Genomic DNA, 17718 nt, shown 5'->3' with positions numbered 1-17718 from the left:
TGTATTTATATAATGTTTTTAATGTAATAAAACATCATGAGGTGCTTCACAGGCACAAAGAAATCAAAAATGCACTGTGCCACTGGCATGAGGACAGGTGACCACACCTGTTTTAAAGAATGCCTTAAAAGAGGGGAGAGAGCAAGACAGAGAGGTTTAGGCAGAAAATTCAAGAGCCTCAGGCCTTGACAGCTGGAGGCACGACTGTCACCATTCCAGGCAGCGAATTTTCTCAATGTTGTAGGGTTGGAGAAGATTAAGAGCACAGACAGAGGGGGCATGGTGGGAAGGTATGGAGAGATTTGAAGACGAGAATTCAAGTTTTAAAATCAGAATGTTACTTAACCAGGAGCCTATGTAGATCAGCAAATACAGGTTATGGGTGAATAGAACTAGGAGAATTGGAATGCAGGCAGCAGAGTTTTGGATAAGCTCCATTTCATAAAGGAAATAATGTGAATGGTCCAAATGGTGGAAAGACATTCTTGCAGCACAAACTTCAATTGTTTCCTGAGAGAGTGAATATTTCATTGCAACTAGTAGATCAGTTACTGAAAATGTATCATCCTATATGGCTGGAATAATCTCAGGCTCAATTCCAAACATGACAATTGAACTGGGTCATACTTCTAGGATCGATTTAATAACAAATTAATTGATGCCATGATACTGTCTACTGATGGATGAAAATTCCAGACAGTAAAATTATCATACCTAGTATTATACTTTTGTCTTTGGCTGCAAAATCCATTTCCTACCAATAATTGTACCTTCTACCTTGGCCACTATTATTTTTAACTGTACCTCAGTACAAGCAACAACATTAAATAAGTCTGTTCTAGGCTGAACAGGACTGTTTCTGACCTCATTTAAAAAAAACAAAAAAAATTGGATGCCAGAAATCAGGAACAAAAACCGAAATTGCTGGAAAAGGTCTGCCAGCATCTGTGGAGAGCAATCAGCATTAGTATTTCTAGTCCAGTGACCGTTCTTTAGAACTCTAACCTCAATTTGACAGAAAATTGTGCCTTATACCTTATATCTTCCCTGTGATAAAAACCATCAACACCTCTGTGACATTGCTTACCTTGATCACTGTCTCAGCTTAACTGCCACTATAAACTTTATCCACATTTTTGCTACTGGACTAGTTCAAAGCTTATTAAAATGTGGGCATTTTAATAAAACTGGTTTATACTCTCATCAGTTACTGGGACAGTTTATGCTCAGTGGTGTTTGCCCAGAATGGCTGGATCTAGCTTTAATCATTAGAAATTAGATGAGACCATTTAATTGAATGCAAATTTGGATGTTCCAAGTTTCATCAGGGAGTAAATATTTGTGTGTTCAATCCCATGATAAATGCAATACTAAGCTGACATTGTTTTATTGCTCTGTTGAATGGCTGGTGGAGTTCAATGGGATATGAGGATGACATTGAGAATTCCAGAAAACAATGATGTGGGTGATGCCAGCCTTTATGACTTGTGGCATATGCCAGGTACTAAAACTGTATTGTGGCAGACGTGTGTGTGTGTATGTTGGAGGGGAGGGGCATATACGTAAGCTGAGCTGTAGCAAGACTGTCAATTGTTATTTAGTTTTCATTAGGGCTGTGGAAAGTCCAACTATCACCTTTATATCACAAATTACTCAGTCATTCTGGCACACTTTCTAGGAGACAATAGCTGATCAGATGGGGAAAGATTAGTATCAGCTGAATTTGGAAAGTGATAAGCTGGACGATACATAAGCTGGACAAATCACAGGTAGGCAAAAGAGACTTGTTCCTTGGAATAGAAATAAGAAGTAAAGCAGTTTTCTCAGAATGTGATTTAATAGATAATTGTTTCTGCCGAAAGATTCAGGAAGCATTGACAGTCTTGATCCAGTGCAGTGAATGCTGAGGCTAAGGCTTATTTTAAGTAAATATATTCCAAAGCTCTCTTACTTTATCCCATTCTCCCTTATGCCACATATTTAAATTAAGTTTTAGAGATTTGATGATCCTAAGTTGACTAATAAGAGATCGAGTTCAGCAAGGAGCACATTGACAGACTACACAAAATGTTGGTGAATCCTTCCCCCCCCTTCTATTGCTGTCTTTGGTATCAAAATAAATCAAGCAATTGACAGGTGAAAGTCACACAATGAGCAGGGGTTGGTTTAAAGTGGACTCTTTTTGTCAATAATATCCTTCAAAGTTATAGGAGAAACATTATTTATTAGTCTATGAAACTTTAGACTCCTTAGCCATGCTGGAAGTAGAGGAATCCTTCATGTTGATGGATTACGTGCAGGTACAAGACAAAATCAATAGAATTCTTATAGTGTTGAAACAGGCTATTCAGACTGTGGGAGGGAACTGGAGCACTATATAGACACAGGGAGAATGTGCAAACGCCACACAGACAGTCGCAGAGGGTGGAATCGAACATGGGTCCCTGGCGCTGTAAGACAGCAGTGCTCACCACTGAGCAACAGTGCCACCTATTAAGAGTTATGACATGACTCTTTAAATGCAAGTTCATGGGTTTATCAATGTCTCTGTACACATATGGGCTCAAGGATTTATGATTTCATTTTATATGTGTAACGTGGGCTCACAATCTTGTTTCTGCCATCTTATTTTAAAAACAAATTTGCCAGTTTTGGGTACTAAAAAAGGCATACATTAAGGTCAGTTGGTCTACCATGCCTGCCCCCAACAATTGTGATGCATGAAGCATAGTGATTTGTCATCTCTATCCATTAGAGGATCAGTACGAATTTGATGGGCCAAATGGCCTCTTTCTACACTAGGAATTTTATCAATTCACTTGATCAGTCACTTTTCACCAAGCCCACTTAACATTCACCGTTGTTTAAATGCTGCTAACTTTCATGATCATCAGGGCTAGCAGAACTGAAGCATTTATCTGTGATAATCTTTTTTTAACCGGAATGAAATCTGGTCTCCCAAACAAATAAGCTTTGTAGAAACATGCTTGAATAAAAAAGAGGAGATTTCTGTCAAAGATACAATTAAATAAGTATGTAAACAGTGATGCCATTTGCAGCTCAGGAAAATAGGTTAAAAGGTATTAGCTTAAAATAATGACAATGAAGCTGGAATATGTACTGGCCTTACTAGGTGGGAAAATAAATCTGTGTGACTACAAAGCACCTCTATAATTGATCTGTCTATTTAAACTTCTTGCTGCTTACAGAAAAATAATGTTTTAAAGGGTAATAATATCAAATAGGTTTGGCCACCCACTGAGGTGCGACAACTTTAAATAATATTGGACAAAATATTGCAAGCATTACTATTTGCAAAGAAAAAGTTGAAATACTAAAGGTTGCAGACCAATTTTAAAACTGTTTTAATCAATGGTAACCTGGAATTAAATCAGATTACAGGATAGTTCTGAAAAAGTTATTATCAGACTCAAAATATTAACTCTACTTCTGTCTCAACAGATGTTGCCAGATTGGCTGAGTTTCTCCAGCATTTTCTGTATTTGTTTCCAATTTCTAGCATCCGCTGTATTTTGTTTTTATTCTAAAGGATTGTATTTACTCCATAACGCATGTGATATGGGATAGAGAAAGCTGCTGTGTGGCAGTGGTAGATCTGAAACAGACATTGATTCACAGTCTTCCAGTTAAGGGATACATTATGTCAATTCAATAATGTCCTGGCCCTCACTTCGTACCTCCTGGCCTCAGCTCAAATCCCGTCTTTGAGAATTGTAAATCCTTAATCTTCCTGCCTTAACTCTCTAATATGAAGTTCCACTTCCTTACCCAATCTGTTAACAGTCCTCAACGACGAGAGCATCCAGATTTACCCAAGTGAAAATTCCGCTTCACTATTTACTTAGCAATCATGAACCTTACAGAATTACAGATACAGGTATGTTAAAGCTGTATTGTCTCCAGCAGCCTTCATTATACCACTGGGAGTGAACAGATAGATCATGAATCATGGAACAAAAGACTGCATGCCTAAAATGACAATTGGGAGAGTGATCTACTGAGATTAAGTGTTCTGTGGCAGCCTGATCACATCATTGTTGTGGTTAAAAGAACAAAATAAGATTCTTATGAGTTGAAATCACCCATTAGTGTTAATGTCAAATTCCTTTATCCACTGTGCTAAGTAGATAAATTTATGCTAGTCATATTTGTGTATCAGCTTAGTTCTATTTTTGGGAAATCATTGAGATTTTTATAAAATGTGGGATCTCCATGTTCAATTTGACTTTGTTAGTGTTTTATGTTTTGAGGCATCTGCTGTGACTTCAAGTTGTTCACCCCAACCCTATGCTTTATTTTACTCCAATTTAACCCAACATAACAAAGGTCTGCAATTTGAGGCGATCACTTAGACGGGTGGAGATAATCAAAATAGACTGTGCTCATTAGGAACTGAGAGCAGTTTTTTTGAGATATTTACTCATTCAATTTACCAGATGAAAAAGTGAAACAAGCTGAAAATCTATCTCAGCACTATTTGACTATCTGCCCTATTTTCAGACGGGAGGATCTTCAAGGGCCATGAAACTTGCTGATCTTCCTGTTTACTAACCATGTTAAACTTTTGAATTACTGATCTTGGGCAACTGCTTCTTCCTTTAAAAAAATTACAATTCTGTCTTTTGCAGAAATGGTAAGTATATAAATCCCATCAAACAGCGCAAACCTTGAAGCGGTAAAAGAGACTAAACTCTCAGATATAATTGCTCTGTGTGGATGTGATTATTAGTCTCTGATTGTCAAAAGGGAAATTTCAGTGTCATTGGAAACAGACTGCGGTTGCACTTCTGATCATGACCTTGTGATCTTGGCTGGATTATAGATATGAACATACGTGTAAATGTTAGGTGAAGATAACCGGTAAGCTTTTTAAAGGCTATGTCAGTTTTATAAGGCTGTCAATCAACATTTACCACATATGGTGAAAGTGACAGCCCTGTGACACAGCAAAAGAGGGGGAGCGAGAGACTCAGCTACATAACATGGAATTGCCTTGTAATATTATTATAATTTTAGAATAAATTTTGGGCACAGAGAGGCGTAACAACTTACATTGGACAATAAATGTCATGTGATTCTATAAGTGTAGGATGTTTTGTTGAAACTTTTGGTCATAGTCTATCTGCTAAGACAAGTGAATAGTTCACAACAATTATAAGGGTTCTTGAAGGTATTTGACATATCATATTTAGATAGTTATAATTGAAAGGTTACAAATTCTAATTGAAAATAATATTTATGTAATAGTTGAATATCGTTCCATGTATAGAGTCAACGAATATTACAGCATTGAGAGTGCGCCACTGTGTCTGCACCAGTCATCATCACCCCCTACTCTAAACAAATTTCTCAGCACATTACCTGTAGCCTTGTATGCTATAGCATTTCAACTATCCAACTAAATACTATGTAAATGTTGTGATGGCTACTGCCTCTACCACCCTTTCAGGTCAGATCCCACCACCCTTTGGGTGAAATTTTTTTCATTAAATCCATTCTAGACTTCCTCCTTAAATGTGGTTATTGCTCTCTACACTAAAGCAGAAATGTCTGAAGTGCAGAGTGTCTTGGGAGTTCTAGTCCAGGATTTTCTCAAGGCAAATTTGCAGTTTGAGTCAGTTGGGAAGGCAAATGCAATGTTGGCATTTATTTTGAGAGGACTTGAATATAACAGCTGGGATGTACTTCTGAAGCGCTATCAGGCTCTGGTCAGGCCATATTTGGAGTATTCTGTGCAGTTTTTGATCCATATCTCAGGAAGGTGCTGCCCCTGGAGCGGGTTCATAGAAGGTTCATGAGAATGGTCCCAGGAATTAAAAGCTTAACGTTTAAGGAATGTTTGAAGACTCTGGGTCTATACTAACGGAGTTTAGAAGGAAAATGAGGGATCATATTGAAACTTACAAAATACTGAACACCCTGGACAGAGTGGATGCTGGGAATGTGCTTCCATTGGTAGGAGAAACTAAGACCCAAAGGCACAGCCTTAGAGTAAAGTGAAGACTTTTGAGAATGAGAACAGGAGAAACTTCTTCAGCCAGAAAGGCTGTACAGGCCTGATCATTGAGTATATTTAAAATAGAGGTAGCTTCTTGCTCGTCAAGGGAGTCAAGGGTTACAGGGGTGGGGAGAGAAGTGGGAGAATGGGGTTGAGAAATTTATCCACCATGATTGAATGGGACAGCAGACTCAATAGGTTGAATGGCCTAATTTTTGCTCTTATGTCTTATGATCTTATGTTTGTTCCTATTATGCCCTTCATAATTTTGTAAACCTCAATCAGGTTCCCCCCATCATCCCCCCCATCATCCCCCCCAACCTTCTCTGCTCCAGGAAAAAAAATGCCCAGCCTCCCCTGAGATAGTAAGAACTGCCTATGCTGGAGTCAGAGGTAGGCGCCAGCAGTGGTAGGGCTAGTGGGGAGTGTGGGGTGGATGTCAGAGGTACGGAGAGAGCGGTCTCTATAGAAGGCAGATAGGGGTTGGGTGGGAAATATATCCTTGGTTATGGGGTCAGATTGCAGGTGGCGGAGAATGATATGTTGAATCCAGATGTTAGTGGGATGATAAATGAGGACAAGGGGATTCTGTCTTTGTTTTTGTTGCGGGGAGGGAGTGTGAGGGCAGAGATGCAGGGAACCCTCCCCATTAGCTGCACTACCTGCGGCACCTTTCCCTGCAACCACAGGAAGTGCTACACCTGCCCTAACACCTCCCCCTCACCTCATTCCAAGACCCCACAAAAACCTTCCACATCAGGCAGACGTTCACCTGCACATCCACTAATGTGGTCTATTGCATCCCCACCTCCTTGACCTGGCCGTCTCCTCTCCCACCTATCCACTCTTCCCATCTCACTAACCAATCCCCACCACTGCCTACCTGCACTTACCTATCACCATCCCACCTACCTTCCCCAGCCCCATGCCTCCTCTGTCTCTTTATTTCAGAGCTCCCTTTCCCCTCCCCCATTTGTGAAGAAGGGTCCTGACCTGAAACGTCAGCTTTCCTGCTCCTCTGATGCTGCCTGGGGGTCTGTCTTATTAAGAGAAATTGAGCAGTTTAGGCCAATGTTGTTTGGAGTTTAGAAAAACAAGAGGAAATCTAATTGAAGTATAGGGATTGACAAAGTAGACAACGAGGGGATATTTTCTCATGTGGAACAATTTAGAACAAGAGGTCATAGTCTTAAGATAAGGAGTAGCAGATTTAAATCAGAGGTGAGGAGAAATAACATCTCTCAAACGGTTGTGAACCTTTGGAATTCATTACTCCAGAACGTGGTGCACGCCAGGACTCTGAATAAATTTAAGGGGGAGATAGACAGATTTTTAATTAGGAATCAGTTGAAGGGTTACATAGGGCAGGAGGAGAAAGTGGAGTTGTGACCATGATAAGATCAACCATGATCTTGTTAATTGGCAGAGTAGGATCAAGGGTTGAATTACCTGCACCTGCTCTTTGTTCTTTTGTTATGTAAGATGCCCATAACAACAGTAATTGCACTTCAAAACAAAGAATTAAAATGAAAGCTGGCATATCACACTACTGAATACTCAGTATGATTCAAAACACTTGAATTCAGTTACTTCCGTTTGCCATACTGGGTGTAAATTTAACTGGGATTTGGTCAGGTATGATTTATTTACATTTACGCAAGTCTGCCCATTTCTCGTTTTCAAGGCACCCAGGGGAATCGGGGTAGTGGTTAAAGTAGAAGTGTGCAACATATCCATTCCAAAGCTGTATGTAGCTAAATGAAATATCTTCCTACCAGCTTTATCACTGACTGGCCTCAAGAAGCCTAGCTGAGAGGGGGAGACAGGCACTGCTACATGCTTTGGTTCTCCTGCTTCTGGGGCATTGGAGCAGTAAGCACCACCCCCCCTGCTTCAGATCTCCAGGCTTGTTTTCAGATGGCAAACTTATTGAAAACATGCATTTGTTCCTGACCGGAACTTCTCTTGGAAATATGTAAAAACTGAGATCATAGGCTACTGTTACTAAGTTAGTTCCTTTTGAAATATCAGTCTGGCACTACCTAAGCCCAAATATCTTAGAAATAATTTTGTCTTTATTAGTTATTTAGCATCAGGACACATCAATGTTGTTTTTGTTTTATCCATTGATTGGATAAAGACATTGCTAGCTAGGCCAACATTTACTGACCATTCCCAATTGCCCTAAGGATAGGTAAGAGTCAACCACATGCTGTGAGCCTGGAGTCACTTGTGGATCAGACCAGGTAAGGGTGGCAATTTCTTCAGTTTCTTTTGCAAACAGCAAATATCATTTTTCAAGTGTTCTTTGTCTTTTCTTCATTAATCCCCCTTCTCCCCTTCAACCAATTACTAATTAAAAATCTGTCTATCTCCTCCTTATTCAGTGTCCTGAGGTACACCATATTCTGGGGTAATGAATTGCACAGACTCACAACCCTTTGAGGGGCGGGGCTGGGGAAGTTAGGTGGGATGGTGGTAGGTGGGTACAGGTAGGGATTGGTCAGTGGGATGGGTGGGGTCATTCCATGTTTAAGCCATCAGAAGGGTCAGAATGGACATGTCACCCAGGGAGTGGGAGGGGGAGTTACAATGATTGGTAACCAGAAGGTGTTGTCATTTGTTGCATACAGAGCGCAGATGCTCAACAAAATGGTCTCTGTCAATGTTTGGTGTCAATGATGTAGAGAAGGCCACATCAAGAGCAGCTGATGCAGTCGACCAGGCTGATAGATGTACAGGTGAGCCTCTGTCTGATACGAAATGTTTGTTTTGCACTCTGTACATAACAAATGGCAACACCTTCCAGTCGCCAACCATTGTAACTCCCCCCTCCCACTGCTTAGGTGATATGTCCCTCCTGGGCCTCCTTCAGTGCCACAATGACACCACCTGCAAACCTCATATTCTGCCTCAGGAGCCTACAGCCCCATGGTCTTAACGTGGAATGACCCCACCCATCCCACTGACCAATCCTCACCACTCCCTACCTACTCTCACCTATCACCATCCCATCTACCTTCCCCAGTCCCACCCCTTCTATTTAATTCCGAGCTCTCTTCCCACTCCCTATTTCTAAAGAAGGGTCCTGACTGAAATGCCAACTTTCCTGGTCCTCTGATGCTGCCTGGCCTGCTGTGTTCTTCCAGCTCCACACTGTATTGTCTAAGAAAGCCCCTGGATTTGTTTGTTCTACACATGTAAAGACTGTGTACGAAATCAAATTGTTCTAGTGACTAGAGTCAATAACGTGGAGCTGGTCAGTCAGCATCCAAGAAGCAGAGAAGTCAATGTTTAGGACCGAAATCTTTTGTCAGGGCAGGGGAGGGGTAGGGGAGCCCAAAAAGAAATGTAGGAAGGAGATTGGGACTGGGGAAGGGTAGGTGGGATGGAGATAGGTAGATGCAGATAGGGGTTATTATGGTTGGTCAGTGGGAAGGGCAGAGCGGATAGATGAATTGGAAAATGGACAAGTTGGGGGTGGAGAGATTTTGAAGTTGGTGAAGTCAACATTCAGGCCATTGGTCTGTTTACTCTCAAGGCAAAATATCAGTTGTTTGGCCTCATTCTGATGGTGGAGGAGGTCATGGATGGACATGTTGCCAGGGGTGTGGAAGTGGGAGGGGGAGTTAAAGTGGATGGCATCCGGCAGGTCAGATTGTTTGGTGCGTGCAGAGTGCAGATTCTCTGCAAACCGGTCCTTGAGTCTGCGTTAGGTGCCCCTGATGTTGAGGAGACCACATCACGAGCAATGGATACAGTAGATGAAGCTAGCTTAAGTGCAGATGGATTTGGAAGGATTATTTGGGGCCTTGGGTGGAGTTGAGACGGGAGGTATAGGAGCAGGTGTTGCACCTCCTACACTTGCAAGGAAAGGTACCAGGTGTGATGGAGGAGTTGGTGAGGAGTGTGGAGCTGACGAGTGAGTTGTGGAGTGAACGGTCCCTTCAGTAAGTGGACAGGGATGGGGAGGGAATTTTTTTGATGGTGGTTGTAGGTGGTGGTAATGTCGGAGGATGATACAGATTCAGTGTTTGCTGGGGATGTTGTGAGGACCAAGGCGACTCGACTCTATCCTTATTGTTATTGGAGAGGGGAGGGTTCGAGGGTAAAAATGCAGGAAATAAGGGAGATGCGGTTGAGGGTATCCTGAATAACAGAGGAGACGAAACTATGATCCTAAAGGAGGAGAATATCTGGGAAGTCCTAGAGTAGAACATGTCATCCTGGGAGCAGAGGCAAAGGAGTTGTGAGTATGGGATAGCATTTTTTGCAGAATGGTGGCTGAAAGGAGGTGCAGTCAAGGTAACTGTGGGAGTCAGCAGTTTTAAATGGAAGTCTAGGCACTATGTACGTATTCGGGGGGGCACGGTGGCTCAGTGGATAGCACTACATCCTCAGCGCTAGAGACCTGGGGTCGATTCCAGCTTCAGGCAACTGTTTGTGCGGAGTTTGTTCACTGTCCCCGTGTCCGTGCGGGTTTTGTCCAGGTGCTCGGGTTTCCTCCCACAGTCCAAAGATGTGGAGGCTAGGTGGATTGGCCATACTAAATTGCCCATTGTGTTCAGGGGTGTGTGGATTATAGGGGCAAGGGTCTGGGTGGGATGCTGCAAGTGGCGGTGTAGACTTGTTGGGCCGAAGGGCCTGTTTTCACACTGTACGGAATCTAATCTAAAGATTTTTATGAATAAATTATATTCTTGAAATAAGAAAAAGGGACAATGGTAGCTGGGTGAATACCCTTTGCTGGAGATGATGGGGTAGAACCAACCAATCTTTTCCAGGAATCCTCTACATGTGGTAAAAATTACTTCTGGTTGGTTTGTAGTTGACACATGTTGCTAAGAGAGAAAGAGAAAGCAAGCGGCTGTCGCTTCTCAGACAGAAGAAAAGTCTCAAATTCTCTCTGACTTGAATTCAAGCATGCAATAGTCTTATTCCACTAACAAACTGGCTCACATAGCCTCTCTCTGAAAGTCCTCCAGAGTGTATGACTCCATCAAAACTCCCTGCTGGTGCAACATTGTTGCTGTTAACTCTGCTTAGCAAAGTTTCCTTTGTTTACATGTTTATGATATATTCATATGGATGCACAACCGTTTAAAAAATATTTGGATCACATCTTTTCAAACACCAGATATTTTCTATTATTTTAAAAAATTAGTGAATCCATAACTTGTCAATATAAGAAAACAAAGTACCTATAAAGAACTTTCTAAATACTTACAGGGTCATATTTTCCTTTGCACAATGTTTAAAGAAACTTGCTGCCAAATGCTTGAGTATGCTGGATGCTCTTTGCCAAGGCTCTTGAAAAATTTCAAGAGTGAAAATCAGTTACTCGTTTTAAACAACAGTTTATTATAAAGGACTAGAGAAATGTAAATATTTTGTTACACTAAATCTATGGAAAAAACACAATGATTCAGATCTGTGGACAGCACATTAATATATCAACATTCTCAACAGGAAGGAATCAAATAACTATTCAATCTTCATCTTCCCCAACAATTGAACTCCCAACCTTGTCCAAATAAAGTTCCAATAATGTGACCATTTAGCCCAGCTAAATTCATCAATGCTGAAAAGAATCTACGGTTTTCCACTCTCAACATTCACGCTGTCTTTTAAATGGTTCCAAAAATTCATTTTTCCTTGATTTCTCCACTCTCAAATGCATTTGATGAGTTGACTGCAATTTATTCAACTTTCAGATATTGACAGCGGTGATATCTTGCACTGGAATCATGGTGTTCAGGTGCCAGAATGCAAATATTTGGGTCCAGTGAAATCTCTGCTCAGGTTTCAGCAAGATCCAACTTCTGCCCAAATCTGAGGGAGCCGCTATTTGACTGCTAGGTGGGAGTGGGAATCCAGGTAGCAACAAGAGATTCACAGGAATGGTTTCTCGGGCAAAGTACATTCATTTTGGATAGCTCCAATCAGGGAATTCTGGCCTACCAATAATCATGGAATCAGAAGAGACAATGGAAAGGTACAGCTAAGTATCATCAATAAATTATTAAACATTGTCAAAATGATCAAAACACAATGGCATCCTTCTTCTGAGGATAATTGAAACTGGGAAGGAAGTCATGTTTATGGCAGGGTTCAAGAAGGCTCCAGAATGACCCTGTAAAGGGAACGGAAGCATTCAGCAACAGCAGAGTGCCCAGAATGTAGAACAATAGAGTAAAAACCTCACTCTGGTGGTCTATATAAATAAAGGCATCTATGCATCACGTGTTGCAATCACTACCACATACAGCTTAACAGACCATTGCTCACTCTGCAACATACCTTGATACTGAAGATTCATTCTTAACAAACATACACTACATCTCACGCTCAGACACTGTAGGGATTGGAGGCTATATTAAACCTGAATAACAACATTCTTGACAAGGAATAACAAATTTGGCAACTTTAAGACATCAACTTGGAGTAATGCGTGCAATTCTGGTCTCCCTCCTATAGGAAGGATGTTGTGAAACTTGAAAGGGTTCAGAAAAGATTCGTGAGGATGTTGCCTGAATTGGAGGTTTTGATCTACAGGGAGAAGCTGAATAGTTTGGGGCTATTTTCCGTGGAGCATTAGAGGCTGGGGGGGTGACCCTATGGAAGTTTATAAAATCATGAGAGGCATGGATAGGGTAAATAGGCAAGGTCTATTAGGTAAATAGGCCTGGGTGAATGAGTCCAAAACTAGAGAGCATAGGTTTGAGGTGAGAGGGAAAAGATATAAAAGGGGCAACATTTTCATGCAAAGGGAGATGCGTGTATGGAATGGGTTGCCAGAGGAAATGGTGGAGGCTGGTACGATTACAATGTTTAGGTGGCATTTGGATGGGTATATGAATAGGAAGGGTTTAGAGGGAAATGGGACTAGATTTATATAGGATAGCTGGTCAGTATGGAGGAGTTGGTCAGAAGGGTCTGTTTCTGTGATGTATATCTCTATGACTATGACTCTAACTAATCCAACGTGCAACTTCTCAGTTTTCCTTAAGTGTTGAAATGACATATTTTACTGCTGTCTGTTGCATATTCTCTATCTTTCTCTTTCTTAAGGCAATCCTGTCTACACTGGGTCCATTCATCCCAAAAACTGGAGTCTTATGGCAATCCTCAGGCCTATGAACATGACTTTAGTCAATAATCAAGTTTAATACTCGGATTTTATGGCAACCACTCAACCTGTTACGAAAAAAATCTGTCGACTGACAGTGTGTTAGAGAAATGTTAACTTTCTAGCCATACCACTAAGTCTCTCTCTTGATACTGGTTTTTGTTTACTGTCAAGCTAGACTTGCTGCGGCCCAAATTTGTCCTAGCCATAAGTAGACATAAGCATTTATTTTTCCCTTAAAGTTATATCACTGTATTTAGACCCAAAAGAACTGCCAACTTTAAAATATTGTTAACAAAACGTATTAAAAATCTTGAATTATCCTGTTAACACATTCAAATTAAGGCTTTTGTTACATGTTTAAGCATAGTACAATATTTTAATTGAAGCTTCGTTAATTATGCAGATAAGGTGAAGTGTGATAGACTTCTGAGTCATACCAGCCACACGCACACATCTCATCACAAATCTCCATCTATTCAACTATAACAGATATCTCCCAACACACTAATGCATAATCACGACAATCCATCCTTCCTTTTGCAGAATGATAGGGCGTACACATGTAGAAGATGAAGACGACCTGTGGAGGACAGGGGAATAACATTCCTTTAGTGCCTTGGAGGAGATGTCCCTATGGATCATGGGTTACAACGCAAGTGGCATTGGGTGCAGCAGAGGCCATCTTGAATGATCGCAGTTGCTGCATTCTGCACCTTAGAACATAGAACAGTACAGGCCCTTTGGCCCACAATGTTGTGCCAAACTTTTACGTTAATCCTGAGATCTATCTAATCTCCACCCCTACCCTATACTATCATCCATATGCCTATCTAATAGCTGCTTAAATGCACCCAATGAGGCCAACTCCACTACCCTCTCTGGCAATGCATTCCATGCCCCAACCACTCTCTGAGTAAAGAACCTACCCCTGGCATTTCCCCTATATCTATCTCCACTCACTTTAAAACTATGCCCCCTCCTACTAGCTACCTCCACCCTAGGAAAAAGTCTCTGGCTGTCCATTTATCTATACCTTTGATCATTCTGTACACCTGTATCAAGTCACCTCTCATTCTTTGTTATTCTAAACAGAAAAGCCCTAGCTCTCTCAACCTTTCCTCATAAGACCTTCCCTCTGTTCCAGGCAACAACCTGGTAAATCTCCTCTGCACCTTTTCCAACACTTCCACATCTTTCCTGTAATGAGGCGACCAGAACTGGACACAATACTCCAGATGTGGCCGAACCAACCTTCGGTATAGCTGCAGCATAACTTCACGGCCCTTGAACTCAATCCCTCTTTCACTGAAAACTAATGCACCATGCACCTTCTTAACAACTCTATCCACCTGGGTGGCAGCTTTCACGGAACTGTGGACATGAACCACAAGATCCCTCTGCTCCTCCACACTGCTGAGAATCTTTCCGTTAACCCTGTATTCTGCTTTCAAGTTTGTCCTTCCAAAATGAGTCACCTCACACTTTTCAGGGTTAAACTCCATCTGCCACTTCTCAGTCTAGCTCTGCATCCTATCAATGTCCCTTTGTAACCTAGAACAACCCTCCACACTGTCCACAATGCAACCCACCTTCATATTGTCCACTAATTTACTAATCTATCCTTCCACTCCTTCATCCAAATCATTTACAAAAATCACAAATAGAAGAGGACCAAGAACAGATACTACTCATAATTGAGCACCATGTTGAATAATTTCCATCCACTACCACCCTTTGTCTTCTAAGGGTCAGCCAGTTCTGAATCCAATCTGCCACATTTCCCCTTATCCCATGCCTCCTTACCTTCTGCATGAGTCTACCATGGGGAACCTTATCAAACACCTTACTTAAATCCATATATACCACATCCACTGATCCACCTTCATCCACGTCTTCAAAGAATTCAGTAAAGTTTGTGAAGCATGATGTACCCCTCACAAATCCATGCTGACTATCACTAATTAAACTGTGCCTTTCGAAGTGATCATAAATCCTCTCTCTCAGAGCCCTTTCCAACAATTTTCCCACCACTGACGCAAGACTAACTGGCCTGTAATTTCCAGGGTTATCCCTATCCCTTTTTTTGAACAAGGGAATGATGTTTGCCTCTCCCCAATCTCTCAGCACTAGACCAGTGAACAGTGAGGATGAAAAGATCATTGCCAAAGACCCTGCGATCTCTTCCCTCGCTTCCCATAGAATCCTTGGATAAATCCCATCAGGCCCAGGGGAATTATCTATCTTCAACTTCTTCAAAATTCCTAGCACATCTCCCTTACTAACATTGACCTCCTGTAGCCTACCAGCCTGTTTCACACTGTCCTCCTCTACAACTAGGTGCCTCCCAGTTGTGAATACTGAAGAAAAGTATTCATTAAGGACCTCTCCTGTCTCTTTAGGCTCAGTGCACAAATTCCCTTTACAATCCTTGATCGGCCCTACTCTTTCTCTGTTCATTCTCTTATTCTTCACGTACGTGCAAAAAGCCTTGGAGTTTTCCTTGATCCTATCTGCCAAGGTTTTCTCATGCCCCCTTATAGCACTCCTAAGCCATTTCTTCAACTAACAGTTAGCAGCAGTGGAATGCGAACTCACGCCTCCTCAGAGACTGGAGCCTCGATCGAGCGCTTTCGACCGCTTGGCCATGCTACCACACACTACCTTCTCCACGGACTTCTGATCCTGATTGATGGCAGTTGGAATGACTTGATCTTTCCATCCCCTTCCTTTACCTCTACTCCCTCATTCTTTCAGAAAGCCAGAATCTGTTGCCTGCTAAGCAGAAGCAGATTCAGCAGCAAATGGAGGAACTCAGCCTGGGGTAATAAAACAGCACTGTCACTTGATATAGCATTTTCAGCTAGCAGTTCAGAAACTGGCACAGTGTACACCTTAGAGGCTAGTTTAATGTCAAAATATGTCTGTAATGAGTTGGTGATCTGGCTGGAGTGGGATGCAGCTAGTCAGAATGATTAGTTAGTTCATTTGCAAATTCTCTGTTCTACTATAGGGGAACAAATCTTGTTTAAGTAGGCTTTAGGAAAAATGTTGATGAAGATGAGCAAGGTCCTTGGGGCATTTACAGGCCTCTTAGAGTCACTGGTTATGAGTATGGAGGAGAATGACTTCACAGTGGTACAGATTATCACATGGAACATTTCACATGGAAGTAGGAGTATCTTCACAGCAACCAACACTAGGCCAATCCATACACTGTCTTAGCTTCCACTGCAACACAGGTGGAAACCTGCTGAAGTGTCAGTGCTTCAGCAGAAGGTTGTATGCCCACCTCAACTACCCTGCCTGTGCCTGAAACCAATACCCAAGCCCATCTTCCAAGGCCTCCTCAGTCTCCACTTTTGAAAATTACTGGCCACACCATCAACCATTGGGGTGGCATTACATGTAAGTAGTCAGCCAGAAGCAAGCACAAAGCCCCTAGTATATGTGGTCTCCTCACTTCCTTTTCCTGATCCTCCCAAAGTGGCCTCTGTATTCCAGGAGACAGTTGGTTATGAGGTTGAGGAACTTGCAGTACACATACTCTCAGGCATAAAATGCAAACTAGTCCTCAGCAACTTACACAGAAGATTTTCTTCTTGAGCAGACCAATGTTAGTTTTGCAGGTAGCTCCAGGCTTTCATTGAAGGACTTCCAACATTGTGCAATGGAATGGTTGAAGAGGATCATGATCCTTGTGTAGGAGGATTCAAGCATCCATCCTGTTCTCTGTCCTGAAGGCCCACAAATGGTTGGTAATACAAACTGTTGAGGAGTAAAAGTATCATGTTTGCCTCTAAAAGCAGTACAATAAATCTTGTCTTCACACACCAACAACATATTTAATGACTGATAATTTGTGTAGTTACAATGTCCTTCCCTTTGATGTTAGGATGTCATGTGCGAGCAGTCTTTATTACCCTGCACCATTAGAAAGTCCATTATCTGCTGTTTCAATCTGATCTTCCCTCAGGGAGAACAGGATGAAGTCTGCTCTCTACTTGTCCAGGGGCTTTGTAACCTCCTAGATTCTTCAATGGACTTTGGAATCTCACCTTGGTTTATGGCTCTAAATCTTTGTGAAGATGACACAACCCCATCCACACCTTCCTAATAAAGTGAAGCTTCTCGAGGCATTGTCCTAGCTTACCACATGTCAGACTGATACTCCCAGAAGACTACTGATTTCTAAAGAGAATAGTCTTTCCTCTCCCTTCTTGCCTTGGCTCCATCTCTACTGCCTTTTCTGCATGTCTGGCTCTGCAATTATTGTCTGCGTAGTGATGCAATCCATATAATTCCTTCAGCCTTTCTGTGGTCAACAGTAATCTTCAAATTCCACACGCAACTCGTCACAATATTCCCACTAGTTTTGCCTGAGCAACTCAGCTGCAACTTGTTGGGTGGTTTTGAAATAGCTCCAAAGCTTGATCCATCTTGCTTACTAATCTTCGTTGCTGTATGCATAAGGAAGGTGTGTGCTGCACATTTCAATTTTACTATTTTGTGTGTTGCATCAGCCTGATCATGTATGTGACGTCACAGACTTGCACTTTCAACTACTTTT

At 41.7% G+C, this 17718-nt stretch overlaps 1 protein-coding gene across 9 annotated transcripts in view; it reads right to left on the bottom strand.

The window, feature by feature from the left end:
* Positions 1–17718, bottom strand: part of LOC125459812 (uncharacterized) — a 35117-nt gene that overhangs the window by 11030 nt on the left and 6369 nt on the right. For 4 of the 9 annotated variants that reach the window (XR_007249106.2, XR_009446781.1, XR_007249107.2 and 1 more), the window contains exons 2-3: positions 16735–16916; positions 11247–11328 (exon numbers count right to left, since the gene is read on the bottom strand). The exons of 1 other annotated variant lie outside the window; for it this stretch is intronic. Coding sequence is in view for 2 of the 8 variants with exons in the window: in XM_048546696.2 (XP_048402653.1) it covers positions 16735–16916 (182 nt within the window). In the remaining 6 variants the exon portion in view is untranslated. The remainder of the gene's footprint in view (positions 1–11246; positions 11329–16734; positions 16917–17718) is intronic. 4 more of the 9 variants (XR_007249109.2, XR_007249108.2, XM_048546696.2 and 1 more) reach the window with 2 other exon arrangements.

The sequence above is a fragment of the Stegostoma tigrinum genome, chromosome 16, assembly GCF_030684315.1.
Source record: "Stegostoma tigrinum isolate sSteTig4 chromosome 16, sSteTig4.hap1, whole genome shotgun sequence".
In the NCBI taxonomy this organism is placed as follows: domain Eukaryota; kingdom Metazoa; phylum Chordata; class Chondrichthyes; order Orectolobiformes; family Stegostomatidae; genus Stegostoma; species Stegostoma tigrinum.
The sequence above is the reverse complement of the archived record's forward strand: the minus strand, read 5'-3'. Positions and strand labels throughout refer to the sequence as shown.